This window comes from Heterodontus francisci, chromosome 14 (genome assembly GCF_036365525.1).
Source record: "Heterodontus francisci isolate sHetFra1 chromosome 14, sHetFra1.hap1, whole genome shotgun sequence".
NCBI classification, from domain to species: domain Eukaryota; kingdom Metazoa; phylum Chordata; class Chondrichthyes; order Heterodontiformes; family Heterodontidae; genus Heterodontus; species Heterodontus francisci.
Window position 1 is genome coordinate 103,235,026 of NC_090384.1, and position 13,965 is coordinate 103,248,990.

At 44.7% G+C, this 13,965-nt stretch overlaps 1 protein-coding gene across 1 annotated transcript in view; it reads left to right on the forward strand.

The window, feature by feature from the left end:
- syt9b (synaptotagmin IXb) overlaps window positions 1-13,965 on the forward strand; it is a 101,450-nt gene that overhangs the window by 56,105 nt on the left and 31,380 nt on the right. The window contains exon 4 of the mRNA XM_068046945.1: window positions 13,447-13,567. Within this exon, the coding sequence (XP_067903046.1) occupies window positions 13,447-13,567 (121 nt within the window). The remainder of the gene's footprint in view (window positions 1-13,446; window positions 13,568-13,965) is intronic.

The following is a 13,965-nucleotide window of genomic DNA, read 5'->3' on the forward strand; positions in this document are numbered from 1 at the left end:
ACCATTGCCCCTCAAGAGTGCTCTGCAGCCACTCAGTGACATCCTTTACCCTGGCACCAGGGAGGCAACACACCATCCTGGATTCGCATCTGCAGCCACAGGAACGCGTGTCTATTCCTCTAACTATAGAATTTTGGGGTGGCATAGTGGCGCAGTGGTTAGCACCGCAGCCTCACAACTCCAGGGACGCGGGTTCAATTCTGGGTACTGCCTGTGCGGAGTTTGCAAGTTCTCCCTGTGACCGATTGGGTTTTCGCCGGGTGCTCCGGTTTCCTCCCACCGCCAAAGACTTGCAGGTGATAGGTAAATTGGCCATTGTAAATTGCCCCTGGTGTAGGCAGGTGGTAGGGAATATGGGATTACTGTAGGGTTAGTATAAGTGCGTGGTTCTTGGTCGACACAGACTCGGTGGGCTGAAGGGCCTGTTTCAGTGCTGTATCTCTAAATAAAAAATAAATAAATAAAAAGAATCCCCTATCACGCTGGCTTTCCCAATCTTCTTCCTGCCTCCCTGTATAGCTGTAATGAGGGGTTTAACTTGCGCAAAGCAATGTTTGAAGTAATGACAGTCCATTCCTTACTGTTAATAATGAACAAAGCAACACTACATCATCCCTGCTCTTTTCAAAACTTCGGAGTTCTGAATATTTCAAACTTCTCCCCAGTGAGCTCAGTCCACAAGCATGGCAATCTTTTAAGTATTTTAACTTTGAATATACTAAGAATCCAATCTTTCTGCTGCCCTGCCAGCTGAATTAAAAGAATGACATGTATTTATACCGCACTTTTCGCGACCTCAACTTGTGCCAAAGCACTTTATAGCCGCTGAAGTACTTTTGAAGTGTAGTCATTATTGTAAAGCAGAAAACACGGCAGCCATTTTGTGCACAGCAAAGTCCCACAAACAGCAATCTGATAACGACCAGATAATCATTTTTTTCAAGTGGGTAATTATTTAATCAAACTAGAATTTCATATTAATAAATTAAAATAAAAGCAAAATACTGCAGATGCTGGAAATCTGAAACAAAAAAAAGAAATGCTGGAAGTACTCAGCAGGTCTGGCAGCACCTGTGCAGAGAGAAGCAGAGTCAACGTTTCAGGTCCGAGACCCTTCTTGCCTTTTGAGAAGTATAAGCTGAAGTATTGTGTTCAAAATCACAGAGGGTTTGCATAGAGTAACTAATGAGAAACTGTTTCCAGTGGCAGAAGGTTCAGTGACCAGACAACACAGATTTAAGCTAAGAGGCAAAAGAACCAGAGGGGCAATGAATTTTTTTTTTGCACAGCAAGTTGTTGACATCTGGAATGCATTGCCTGAAAGGGGCGGTGGAAGCAGATTCAGTGGAAACTTTCAAAAGGGAATTGGATAAATACTTGAAGGGCTCTGGAGAAAGAGCAGGAGAGTGGGACTAATGGGATAAATCTTTTAAAGATCAGTCACAGGCACAGTGGACTTGATGGCCTCCTTCTGCATGATTCTATGATAAATTGAGTAATAACTCAGCCGAAAATATACCAGAATTTCTCTCCTGCAGTTAGAAAGTCCCTGCAAAATGTAATCATTTTCGGTTGAATTGTTAACTCAACTGTTTTGATTGGATGTTCAATAGTCTCCGAATTTCTATTCTTAATGGCATTGGGGAGGACCAGAACAAGGGGCATAACCTTAAAATTAGAGCTCGGTCATTCAGGGGTGATGTCCGGAAACATTTCTTCACACAAATTGTAGTGGAAATCTGAAACTCTGTCCCCCAAAAAGCTGTTGAAGCTTTGGTGGGGGGGGGGCAGGTCAATGAATAATTTCAAAACTGAGGATAAATAGGTTTTTGTTGGGTAAGGGTACTAAAGGTAACGGAACCAAGACAGGTAGATGGAGTTAAGATACACATCAGCTGTGATCTAACTGAATGGTGAAACAGGCTCGAGGGGCTGAATGACCTACTCCTGATCCTATGCATGGCTTATCTTTTTAAGAAGGATTCTGTTGGAAGTTATATCTTGTGCACTGATGCCAATGCATTACGATGATCAGATACTAGTCCGATGTAGGTGTTGCAATCTAATTGCACAGTTGGTACAAACTGATGCCAACATCATGACTTTGATCTAGTGCCAATACAATAACACCAGTACATTGGGATTTGCTCAGCTACTGTACCAGTATAATTGGTCTAATCTCATAATGGCAACACCAGCAACAGCTGGCACCAGCTGTTCAACCCAACAGCAAATTGTTTAAAGGCAAATATTTAAGACAGACATTGTGAGATAAAGTCAATGTTGACCACAAACACATCTCAGCTGGGGAATTTTAACTCTTTTCGATAGGTGAGAGCAGTTAAAATCAAGTGCTTCTGTCTTCTGCTCTGTCTCCCACTCAGTATCCCACCGATCTGCAAGTTTAACACCATTGGTTTGGGAGGCAGATGATGCTTCCACTAGACTCTGACATGAGCTTCATTGGTGAATGCACGTCGGGATGCCATGATGATCATGGGACCCCCGGTGGCATTTTAAACACTCCAGAGGAAGGTGGGGAGGGGAAGCATGGGTTGGACCCAGTGGCTGATCCACCAGGTGTGGCTGTTGAGAAGCCGGTGAAGCCAATTAAATGTAAATTGGGAAAGACCAGTGGGGCTGGAGGAGCGGAACCCTTAACTGGAGGCGAGTGGCTCCCAGCCCCAAGAGGAATACCCAAGCCTCCTCTAACCCCAGGACCTATCTTTCCTTGTGACCCTCTCACAATGGAGACAGGTGGCTCCCAGGCCACCCGATAACAACAACAACTTGCATTTATAATAACACCTTTAACATCCTATGTCAAACATAAGTTTGACACCGAGCAACAAAAGGAGATATTAGCAGAAAATACTCAGTGGGCCTGGCAGCATCTGTGGAAACAGAAACAAGAGTTAACAGGGAGAATGTTATGCTGTTTCCGACATCGAGTTTGGAGGTGGGGAGAGTATACAATCAGGCAGGATGATGGCGGGGGGTGAAGTGGGGGGGGCCCGCCACCTTCCTATCTCCACCCAAATGAATTCCGGGGTGGGAAGGCTGTGAACGGCCACCAATTGTGGCCCTTCAGTGGGCAATTAATATCCAATAGCTCAGTGGCGGGCGGCCCTGTCACTGCACCGTGCAGGTTGCTTGCCAGCTCCAAGGGGGGCCCTCAATAAAGGCACTTACTGCCTGAACGAGGGACCTGATATCGAGAAGTGGGAGGCCAGCTGAGAGCCACCACCTTGCCCTTGCTACCAACCCTCCTACACCCCATTACCCCACAGCCCCCACCCTGCAAAACCCCTCCCGCTGAGACTTGCCTGTGACCTGGATGCAGGGTCTCAGGTCAGTGCTTCACCAGCAGCAGCCACCACCTCCACAGTGCCACTGCTCAGTGATTTGTCTGCATTTCTCAGCAGACGGCACTTCCACCGCCGGGGTCCTTGATCCTGGGGAACGCCCGTCGCTGTCCGTTTAAATGCCTAATAGGCACTTGGTCTGGCTGGCCTTCCCCAGAGGAGGTGATGCGGGGCTCTCACTGCCGCTTTTGCCAGTGTTCGGTGCCGGAGATCTCCGTCAGCCGGATAATATCCCAGCTAACGTTTCAGGTCTTAGATGCTGCCAGACCTGCTGAGTATTTCCAGAATTTTCTGGGGGGTTTTTTTCAGATTTCCAGCATCTGTAGTATTTTGCTTTTGTAAGGAGATATTAGGACAAGTGACCAAAAGCTTGGTCAAAAAGGTAGGTTTAAGGAGCATCTTAAAGGAGGAGAGAGGCGGCGAGGTTTAGGGAGGGAATACCAGAAATTAGGGGCCAGGCACTGCCACCAATGGTGGAGCAATTAAAATCAGGGATATGCAAGAAGCCAGAATTAGGGAAGCACAGAGATCTCGGAGGGTTCGGAGCTGGAGGAGATTACAGAGATATGGAGGGGCGAAGCCATGGAGAGATTTGAAAATAAGGATGAGAATTTTAAAATCAAGGAGCCAGGGATGCACAGGGATGAGAGACTGGGAGGAATGATCCCCATTCTTCCCCATAAACCAACTGGCAATATCCACCAGAAACAGCTGACTGGTGACTTCATATTGAGACCTGATGGTTAAAATCTGCTGATCCTCCAACTCAAAACAATGCTATTGTGGATTGCCATTGGAACAGGAGGAGGCTATTCAGCAATTAGACCATGTCTGATCTGCATCCATCTACCCACCTTGGTTCCATATTCCTTCATACTCTTAACCAACAAAAATTAATTACTATAAAAGCAAAATACTGCAGATGCTGGAAATCTGAAATAAGAACAAGAAATGCTGGAAATACTCAGCGGGTCTGGCAGCATCTGTGGAGAGAGAAGCAGAGTTAACATTTCAGGTCAGTGACCCTTCTTCAGAACTAGCAGATATTAGAAATGTGAAAGGTTTTAAGCAAGTAAAACAGGGGTGGGGCAAGAGATAACAAAGGAGAAGGTGTAGATAGGACAAGGTCACAGAGAATAACTGACCAGAAGGTCATGGAGCAAAGGCAAACAGTAGGTTAATGGTGTGTTGAAAGACAAAGCATTAGTACAGATAGGGTGTTAATGGACTGAAAACTGAACAGCCACAAGTACAAGCATGAAAAAAACAGTGGGTAGGTAAACTGAACAAACTAAGATAAAATAAAATAAACACAAAAATATATATAAGAAAAGAAAAAAGAAAAAAAGTAACTAAAAGTAAAATGGGGAGCCCGTCATGCTCTGAAATTATTGAACTCAATGTTCAGTCCGGCAGGCTGTAGTGTGCCTAATTGGTAAATGAGATGCTGTTCCTCGAGCTTGCGTTGATGTTCACTGGAACACTGCAGCAAGCCCTGGACAGAGATGTGAGCATGAGAGCAGGGGGACGTGTTGAAATGGCAAGCAACCAGAAGCTCGGGGTCCTGCTTTCGGACTGAGCGGAGGTGTAATTAATCTCCAGTTTAGAAATTTTCAAGTGACTCTCAGTATGCAATGCCTTTTAGGAGAAAGAGTTCCAGATTTTCACTACCCTTTGTGTGAAGGAGTACTTCCTGACATTACCCCTGAATGGTCCAGCTCTTATTTTAGGATTATGTCCCTTTGTTCTGGACTTGCTGCACCAGAGGAAATTGTTCCTCCGTATCTACCCTATCAAATCTGTTTAACATTTTAAACACTATGATCAGATCACCCCTCAATCCTGGGAATTTAAGAGAATAAAAGCCAAGTTTATGCAACCTATCCTCATAATTTAACTTGTTAAACCCCAGTATCATTCTGGTGAATCTGCACTGCACCCTCTCCAAGGCCAATCTCTCCTTCCTGAGGTACAGTGCCCAAAACTGAACCCCGTTCTCCAGCTGGGGTCTAACTTAGGCTCTGTACAATCGGTGGGTGTTGTGGGACGACCTTAAGAGGACCACCTTAAGAAGCTGTAAGTGAAGGACACCGGAGGAAGTGATGTCATGTCACACATGACCAGGGAGCTGTGGGTGTAGCCGGACAGAGTGAGACATGTGTTGAGTTGATGTACTCCTGCAGTAGCTGTGTGTATATATCTGTTCCAGTTATAATAAAAACCCACATTTTATTTGGATATTACTTTAGTCCTGTGAATCTTACAATAGTTCACATACCAAAGGAACATGTAATGTTACTTAATTTTGATAACATTTTGTCATGACCTAATATAAGAAAAAGCTGAAAGTGTCGGAGAATATTAGATGGAAACAGAAAATTCTAGAATTACGCAGTAGTTGAATATGGAAAGAGAAAAGACAGATTAATGTTTCAGGTGTAGAGTAAGTCACTTCTGACACAAGATCTACCCCTGAAGCATTAACCCATTTTTCACTCTTTCAAATTCTGACAGATCCACTATGTATTTCAGGCACTTCCTGTTTTTAGTTTGAAGGACAGACGAATGTGAAAGAATTTCAACTTTCCATATTGCTTATTAATATAAAGATTGTCAGCCATTGGGTGACAGTCTCACCTTTCAGTCAGAAGGTTGTGAGATCAAGAGACTGAATACAAATTCTAGTTTGACACTTCAGTGCAGTACTGAAGGAGTGCTGCACTGCCGATGGTGCCGTCTTTCAGATGAGGCGTTAAACTGAGACCCCTTGGCTCTCTCAGCTGGACGTTAAAAATCCGCCATTTTGAAGAAGAGCAGGGGAGTCCTCCCCAGTATCCGGGGCAAATATTTATCCCTCAATCAACATCACTAAAACAGATTATCTGATCATTATCACATTGCTGCTGTGGGAGCTTGCTGTGCACAAATTACCTGCCATGTTTCCTACATTACAACAGTGATTACACTTCAAAAATACTTCATTGGCTGTAAAGCTCTTTGGGACATACTGAGGTTCTTAAAGTATGTTTCTTTCTTTGCTTTGTTTGTAGTTAACCCTATTTTAATAGTTTCTTCTAAGTCTCTAGTTTTTCTTCTTAATTTTAACATTTTTCATGCTCAGTGTTAGGGCTGTTAACTCAAAGGGAGACGAGCTCTTCACACTGCCCACACAGCACTCAGGCCTCCTACTCTAGTACTGACGAGGCTGTTGCCAGCACTATTGAATCACTACTTGTGTGCTAACCAACTGGTCTGGTGTTACTGACTTCCTCATTTAGAAAACATGTCCTCTTCTGGCACAGTCCTGACTCATGTCTGAGAAACCAAAAGCCTCACGAGCTTGCTGTGTACAAAGTGATTACACTTCAAAAGTACTTCATTGGCTGTAAACTGCTTTGGGTCATCTAGTGGTCACGCTACATAAATGCTAGGCTTTTATTCTTCTTTCTTTATATGAGTTTCCACTAGTGGTACTCTCGTATGACGGGAAAAGCTGATAATGGGATGATTAGTTTGGCATCTTTCAATATCCTCCTGATATGCGATTGGAGAAATGAGGTGCCTTCTGTAACAGATCTTAGTGGCTGGGTTGATGTGATGTGTACCATGGTCTGGGACTCCTGGCCACAATCGCACTTCAGGTTGTATCTCTTCTTTCACTTGTGGAGCAGGCGGTTGCATCGTTCATGTCCTGTGTGGATTCCATTGAGCACTGTGTACTGTCTTTGAGGGAAGTCCCAAACAGTCTTATATAAATCCAATATAATAAAAGCAAAATACTGCAGATGCTGGAAATCTGAAATAAAAAAAGTGCTGGCAATACTCAGCAGGTCACCTGATGAAAGATCACAGACCTGAAACGTTAACTCTGTTTCTCTCACCACAGATGCTGTTTGACCTGCTGAGTATTTCCAGCACTTCTGTTTTTATTTATTATAAATCCAGCCTTTGAGTCTTGGAACTCATTATTCACTGACAGTTTGTATAAACCAGATCTTTGAGGTCGGTGCAGGAAGGGTGTTGCTGTCAAACCATATTCTAAAATTGTTGTTTAGTAGGATTTCTCTATTAGTAAAAAGTTAAACTGTGCTATTAAAGGCTTTGGAGATTATTCCAATAACTATTTGATCAGTGACCGGTTAATTACAATCAAGAAACTGGCTGTCACATTTCGTACATTACAGCAGTGATTACATTTCCAAAGCACTTTGTTGGCTGTAAAGCGTTTTGGGATGGCCTGAGGTTACATATGTGCAAGTCTGCCTTCTTTTCCTTTCCTCTTTACCGAAATAGGAAGAAGTTGCTCATCAGTCTGAATTCGACGTTGCCCTACTTAACTCAACCCCCACTGGCTTGCTGTTACCAAAATTATGTATCCAACCTCTGACATTTCTGTTTCTGTCTGTAGCAGCAGCCAGACGAATCGACTATTGCAGAATAATTTTACCTCTGCTTTAGAATTGGGGGGGGAGGGTACAGGACCTGAAGTGGGTGATGACCTGTCTGGAACCCACCATCCCCCCACCCACTGAGAGCCCGAGAGCATGGAGACTGTTACCTCCAGGACCTGGTTTGCATGTTCCAACTCTTGCTCAAAGCTGACAGGAATTCTATCACCACTGGGAGCAGAGGGTCAAGATTGTTGGGATGTCATCAGGATGTGACACTGCTATATATAAACGAGGCCTCCTCTCCTCATGAAGCAGGTGACGTTCCCATTCATAAAGGCAGGTGTGTAAAAAGAGTAGGAGTGAGCTCAAGGGGACACATCTGGAATATGTCATGAATTTCCCCTCAACCATTTTAATCGTTCCTGCTTGCGCAGTTCCCATGGGACAAGAGGAGGGTTAAAATCCCTTAATTAGTGCCAGTGTAGACTTTTAATTAACTTTCTTTGCTGTGGACTCTCATCCACTGAGGGATCTGTTAATGCTGCACAAACTCATTTCACTTATTACAGGCTCAGCTTGGCGTGGGCTTAAATGCTCCAAGAAAATGTTGAGTATTGAGAAATCACAAGCGCACTGCCCACGTCTATCTGATGCTCATTGCTGGTTGGCAAGGTTTCACAGCACTGACATCCTTAGAAACTGTACCCCTTTCAGTCCACTGGACTCCTGGTCCCAGGGACAAGAGTATTTCAATCCACACTGAGACACATTTCTGTAAAACATGGTCACTATCATTTGGTGATTTAATGAATGCAGATGAGCCTTTGCATTTTGTGCACCATCTGCTCCCAATATTGCCAGCAATAATTTATTCAATGTGAGAATCGTGCCAGGCATTACTACAGCCCAAACACTTCTTTCCCCCTCAACAACTGTTGATACCATATAAAGTTCTAAGTCCATCCAAGATTTGAACACTGAATATGGACAGACTCTTCTGGCATCTTCTTCAAAGCTCTGGACAGGATGCTAGAAAAAGTTTGGCAATGGTTAAATGCTGTTTCTATCACCTCTATCCATCAACTTCTCTCTCACCATGTTCCGTCTCTTTCTCTCCCTCTCTTTCTCTCTCCCTCTCTCTACTCTTTCTTTCTGTCTCTTTCCCTCCCTCTCTTTTTCTCTTCCTCCCTCTTTCTCCTTCCATCCCTCCTTCTCTCTCTCTCCCTCCCCCCTTCTTTCTCCCTCCTCCCGCTTCCTCTCTTTTTCTGTCTGACACAAGGGGCTGGATTTTATGCAGCCGGTGGGGGGTCCCGATGCCGGGCCACAAAAGCAAGGGTAACCCCACCTTCACCAGTTGGGGGACCCTGGCTGCATTTCGTGGTGCTCGGGCAATTAACTGCCCGGTGCCCGGACGGGGATGCCACCTCCAGAGCTGCTGGCCAATCAGAGGGCCAGCAGCTCAGCAGTCCCAGCAGCGCCACCGGGAGCAGTAGCCACGGCTGAAACTGCAGCAGTCACCAGACCCCAGAGCAGGCATGGAGACCAAGTGGGGGCCAGCTGGCTGAGGCTAGTCTGGCAGGACCCCGGCAAGGTGTGGATTTCTGAGGGCGGGGGTGCGGGGTGGGGGGGGGGGGTTGGGTGGTTGCACAGGGGCAGCCTTTGCTGCCGGGGACCCTCTGTGGGCCACACAATTCCCACAGAGGAGGTCCCTGCCACCAGCCCACACAGAGGTCGCCTGGTTTTACTTGTGGCTGCCGAATGTGGCGGAGGGCCCCCTGCCACTGATAAAATGCCAGCGGCAGTGGGCTGAGGCCCTCAAGTGGCCGTTAATTGGCTTCAATTGGCCTCTGAGTGGGACGGCCGTCCTCGACCTTCCCCATCCTAGACTAAATTCAATGGTGTTGAGAAGCTGATGGGCATCCACGTCCTGCCTTTCCTTGCAGTTTTATGAGCCCTCTCCCACCATATTGCCCGCCTCCAGAGGACTCAACATTCAGCTCCACGTTTCTAAACACTATTTTATCTCTATTTTCTCTGTTCTCTATTTTATTGCTGTTGCTGTGGCTTTTGCGCTTCGAAATTATGCTCTCTTGCTCCCCCTAAGCTCCAACTTGCTGCCCTGTTCACTCCTGCCTCTGTCTGCACTTCCACCTTTATTGTAATTAAGACTCGGCAGAATGGGATTTGTTTTAACTTGAGGCATTGCTGTAGAACAGGCAATATTGAATTATCCACCACACCTGTTGTTCCTCCCTATTGAAGTTGATGAGAGGGAATAATGGGCAGCCAACTCAATAACACACATTTTATTTACAATGAGTCGCACTGACACAGACCAACTGATCCATAACAATGTTTATCCGCCACACAAACATCTTCATCAAACCTATCAGCATATCTTTCTATTCCTTTCTACCTCATGTGCTTATCCAGTTTCCCCTTAATGCAGCATCAGCCAATGTTAAGATTAAGATCTTGTACTCATTCATTTTCAATATCTGAAAAATGTGCAACTCATTCCCTCTCTCGCGTTTGCTTCCCTCCTACTATTCACAGGCTTTGGAACCAAATGTTGGCTACCCTGATCGTTAATTCTCATTCGCCTGTTGACTCCTTTCAATCTTGATGATGTCCTATGCTATGGGCTTGGGCCCTTACACTGGTTAAGGTGATTGAATCAATTATCTCTGTCAAGCAGGTGTGGCTTGGGAAGAGGGTCAGAGATCTTAGAATCATAGAATCTTGCAGCTCAGAAGGAGGTCATTCAGCCCATCATGCTCTTTGAAAGAGCAATCCAATTTTGTCCCACACCATGGTAATAGGAACAGGCTGAGATGGTCAGCAACCCTGCAGGTGATTGTATAGTTTCCTATTACTGGGACTGGGGGGGAATGTTGTCTGCAGGTGGCAGTGAGTCTGGGCTAAGTAGCAGAGATGTGAAGAGGGATGAATATTCTGCCTTTTGTTTGCTTGCCTTTGCAGATCAAGCAGTATTTATACCCTAACCTCCCCCTTCCTCCCCGCCCCCCCCCCCCCACACCCCACTCTACCCACCCTCCATTGGGAGATTAAATAAATGAGCTTTATTTATGACAGGTAGATTGTTCACAGTCTGTGCAGATAACAGGCTCGTGGGCCATGTATCCTTTCCTGTTCTGCTCCTATCTAATTATGTGACATCTCTTGTATCATGTGGTCTGCTTATAAGTTTGGATACTGTATCACCTTTGTCTCGATAAAATAGTTTTGTTTTACTCGCTTACAATCCATACTCCATCAAACTTGGTAATAAAAAGGTATCAAATTAGATGTGCCACATAATTAGATCAGTTTACGTAAAATTCTATGCTGAGAGCTTAAGCGTGCAGGAGTCTTTTTGCTAAACATAAGAGCAGAGGTGTTGAAATGATGTCGGTATGAGAATCTTTCACAGCTTGTTTGCTCAAAGATTAGTCGATGACAGCATTAAGTTCGCAGATTGTCCCAGTAACAAGCAAATCTTAAAAAAATTTGAGCTCCCAAACACATGACCTCCACCACCTAAAATATCAAGGGCAGGAGACAGATGGCAAGACCTCCACCTGCAAGTCAGACAGCCGATCTGACTGGAAATATATCGGTACTCCTTCATCATTGCTAGGTCAAAATCCTGGCACTCCCTCCCTAACAGCACCTTCTTAACACGGACTGCATCAGTTCAAGGAGACCTTCTCAAGGGCAATTATGGATGGGCAATAAATGCTGGCATTGCCAACAATACCCACATCCAAAAAATGAATAAATAACTTTTTAAAATATCTAATAAATCGAGTTGCCCATCCTAGTATTTGCCCTTCTAGATGTGTTTACTGTTTCAGGATAATCTACCAAGCAAGGTGCAGAGAATGAATTGAATATAAGAACAGCCATCCCTTATGACCAATAACTTGTTTCTAAACTAGGTTAAAGAAAGAACTTGCATTTCTGTAGTACCCTTCACATTCCCGAAAGCACTTCTTAGCCAATGTTTAGTCTTTGTTACCTCTAGACTTGACTATTCTAATGCACTCCTGGTTGGCCTCCTTCATTCTAACAACCACCCCCCCACCCCCCCCGCCACCGCCCCACCGCCCCACAAATGTGTTCCAAACTCTGCTACCCAAGTCCTGCTCATCTATTTACCCTGTGCTCGCTGACCTACCCTGGCTTCCGGACCAGCAATGCCTCAATTTTGGTCACCTGTCCTAATATCTCATTATGCAGCTCGGTCATAAATTTTATACTGTAACACTCCTGTAAAGCACCTTGGGACATTTCCTTATGTTCAAGGTGCTATATAAATGCAAGTTATTGTGGTTGGTTATTTTGAAATGTTTTTGTTATTATTGAGAGAAACACGGCAGCCAATTTGCACACAGCAAGATCCCACAAACAACAGATAAAGGGCAGCACAGTGGTGCAGTGGTTAGCGCTGCAGTCTCACAGCTCTAGCGACCCGGGTTCAGTTCTGGGTACTGCCTGTGCGGAGTTTGCAAGTTCTCCCTGTGATTGTGTGGGTTTCCGCCGGGTGCTCCGGTTCCCTCCCACCGCCAAAGACTTGCAGGTTAATAGGTAAATTGGCCATTGTAAATTGCCCCTAGTATAGGCAGGTGGTAGGAGAATGGTGGGGATGTGGTAGGGAATATGGGATTAATGTAGGATTAGTATAAATGGGTGGTTGTTGGTTGGCACAGACTCGGTGGGCCAAAGGGCCTGTTTCAGTGCGGTATCTCTAAATGACCAGATAATCTGTTTTTTTGATGATGTTGGTTGAGGGATCAATACTGGCTACAGCACCAGGGAGAACTCCCCTGCTCTTCTTGTAAGTCATGTTTCGGGATCCTTCACGTCCACCCGAGAGAGCAGGCAGGGCCTTAATATAACGTCTCATCTGAAAGGTGGGAGCAAAATTCGTCTTGTGCGGTAACGCAAAAGGACGATAGTGGATTGATGCTGGTTTCACATGCCATCTGATTTTCTTGTCCATATATGGCAGGAAATGGTTGCCTTTTGTAACAAACTATAACTTAATTTTCATAGGGTTCAGTGAGAATAATGAGGAAATAATTGGACCAATTGTAATGGAAGTTTTCTAACCTCTGACAACCTTGTGGCAGCAGTGAAAAGCTGTCAAACTTGTGCAAAGGAAAAAGGATAAAGACATAATGTATGAGGGACCAGGAGCGCTTGTGACCCTTCCAAGTCAGAAATAAAATCCAGGTGGTGCTGAAGTATAAGCAATATAAGAAAAATAACATCAGGTGCTGCAGCATCACTTCTAAATAACATAAATGAGGCAAAACAGTTTTCATAAGAGGTCCTCGACAGATAATTTCATGAGATAGATAGAGTGCCTCAATTTTCAACATGCCATACTGTAGCTTATTGCTTCCACTGTAATTTGATTGATGAGATTCAAGTGGCCCATTTATATACCCGTCTGTCAATGATTAGATAAAGACCTATGAAAATGCATGTAAATACCGGAAGATGTGATTTCCAAGATCAGATAGAAATGTGTGGCTGTGTGATGACTCCTGAGTGATGCAGAAATTGTACACTTCATGTAAAATAATATGAGACAAGGAGCTAGATGTGCATTTCTAATTATCCATTAAATGATTGTATAAATGTGATAGAGCTCTGTTCAATTTTGTTCTGTAATATTTCAGGAAAATGTGGATCTTGGAGACCTGATGTTTTCACTGTGCTATCTCCCCACGGCTGGCCGCCTGACTATCACAGTCATCAAAGCTCGCAATCTTAAGGCCATGGATATAACTGGGGCATCGGGTAAGAATACCACCATTCGAAAGCATTTAATACTGAAAACATCTGCAGCCCATTACAACAACAACTTGCCTTTATATAGCACCTTTAACATAATAAAACATCCCAAGGAGCAATTATCGGGCATAATTTTACGTCAAGGCACATAAGAAGATATTAGGGTGGAAAAGAGGTAGATTTTGAGGAGTGTCTAAAGGAGACCATGGAGCAGAGAGGTTTCCGGAGAGAATTCCGGAGCTTAAGGCCTAGTGAGCTAAAAGTAGGGCCGCCAATGGTGGAATGGTTAAATTCAGGGATCCACAAGAGGCCAGAATTAGAGGAACACAGATATCGCGGAGGGTTGTGTGGCTGTAGGAGATTACAGAGATAGGGAGGGGCGAGGCCATGGAGGGAATTGAAAA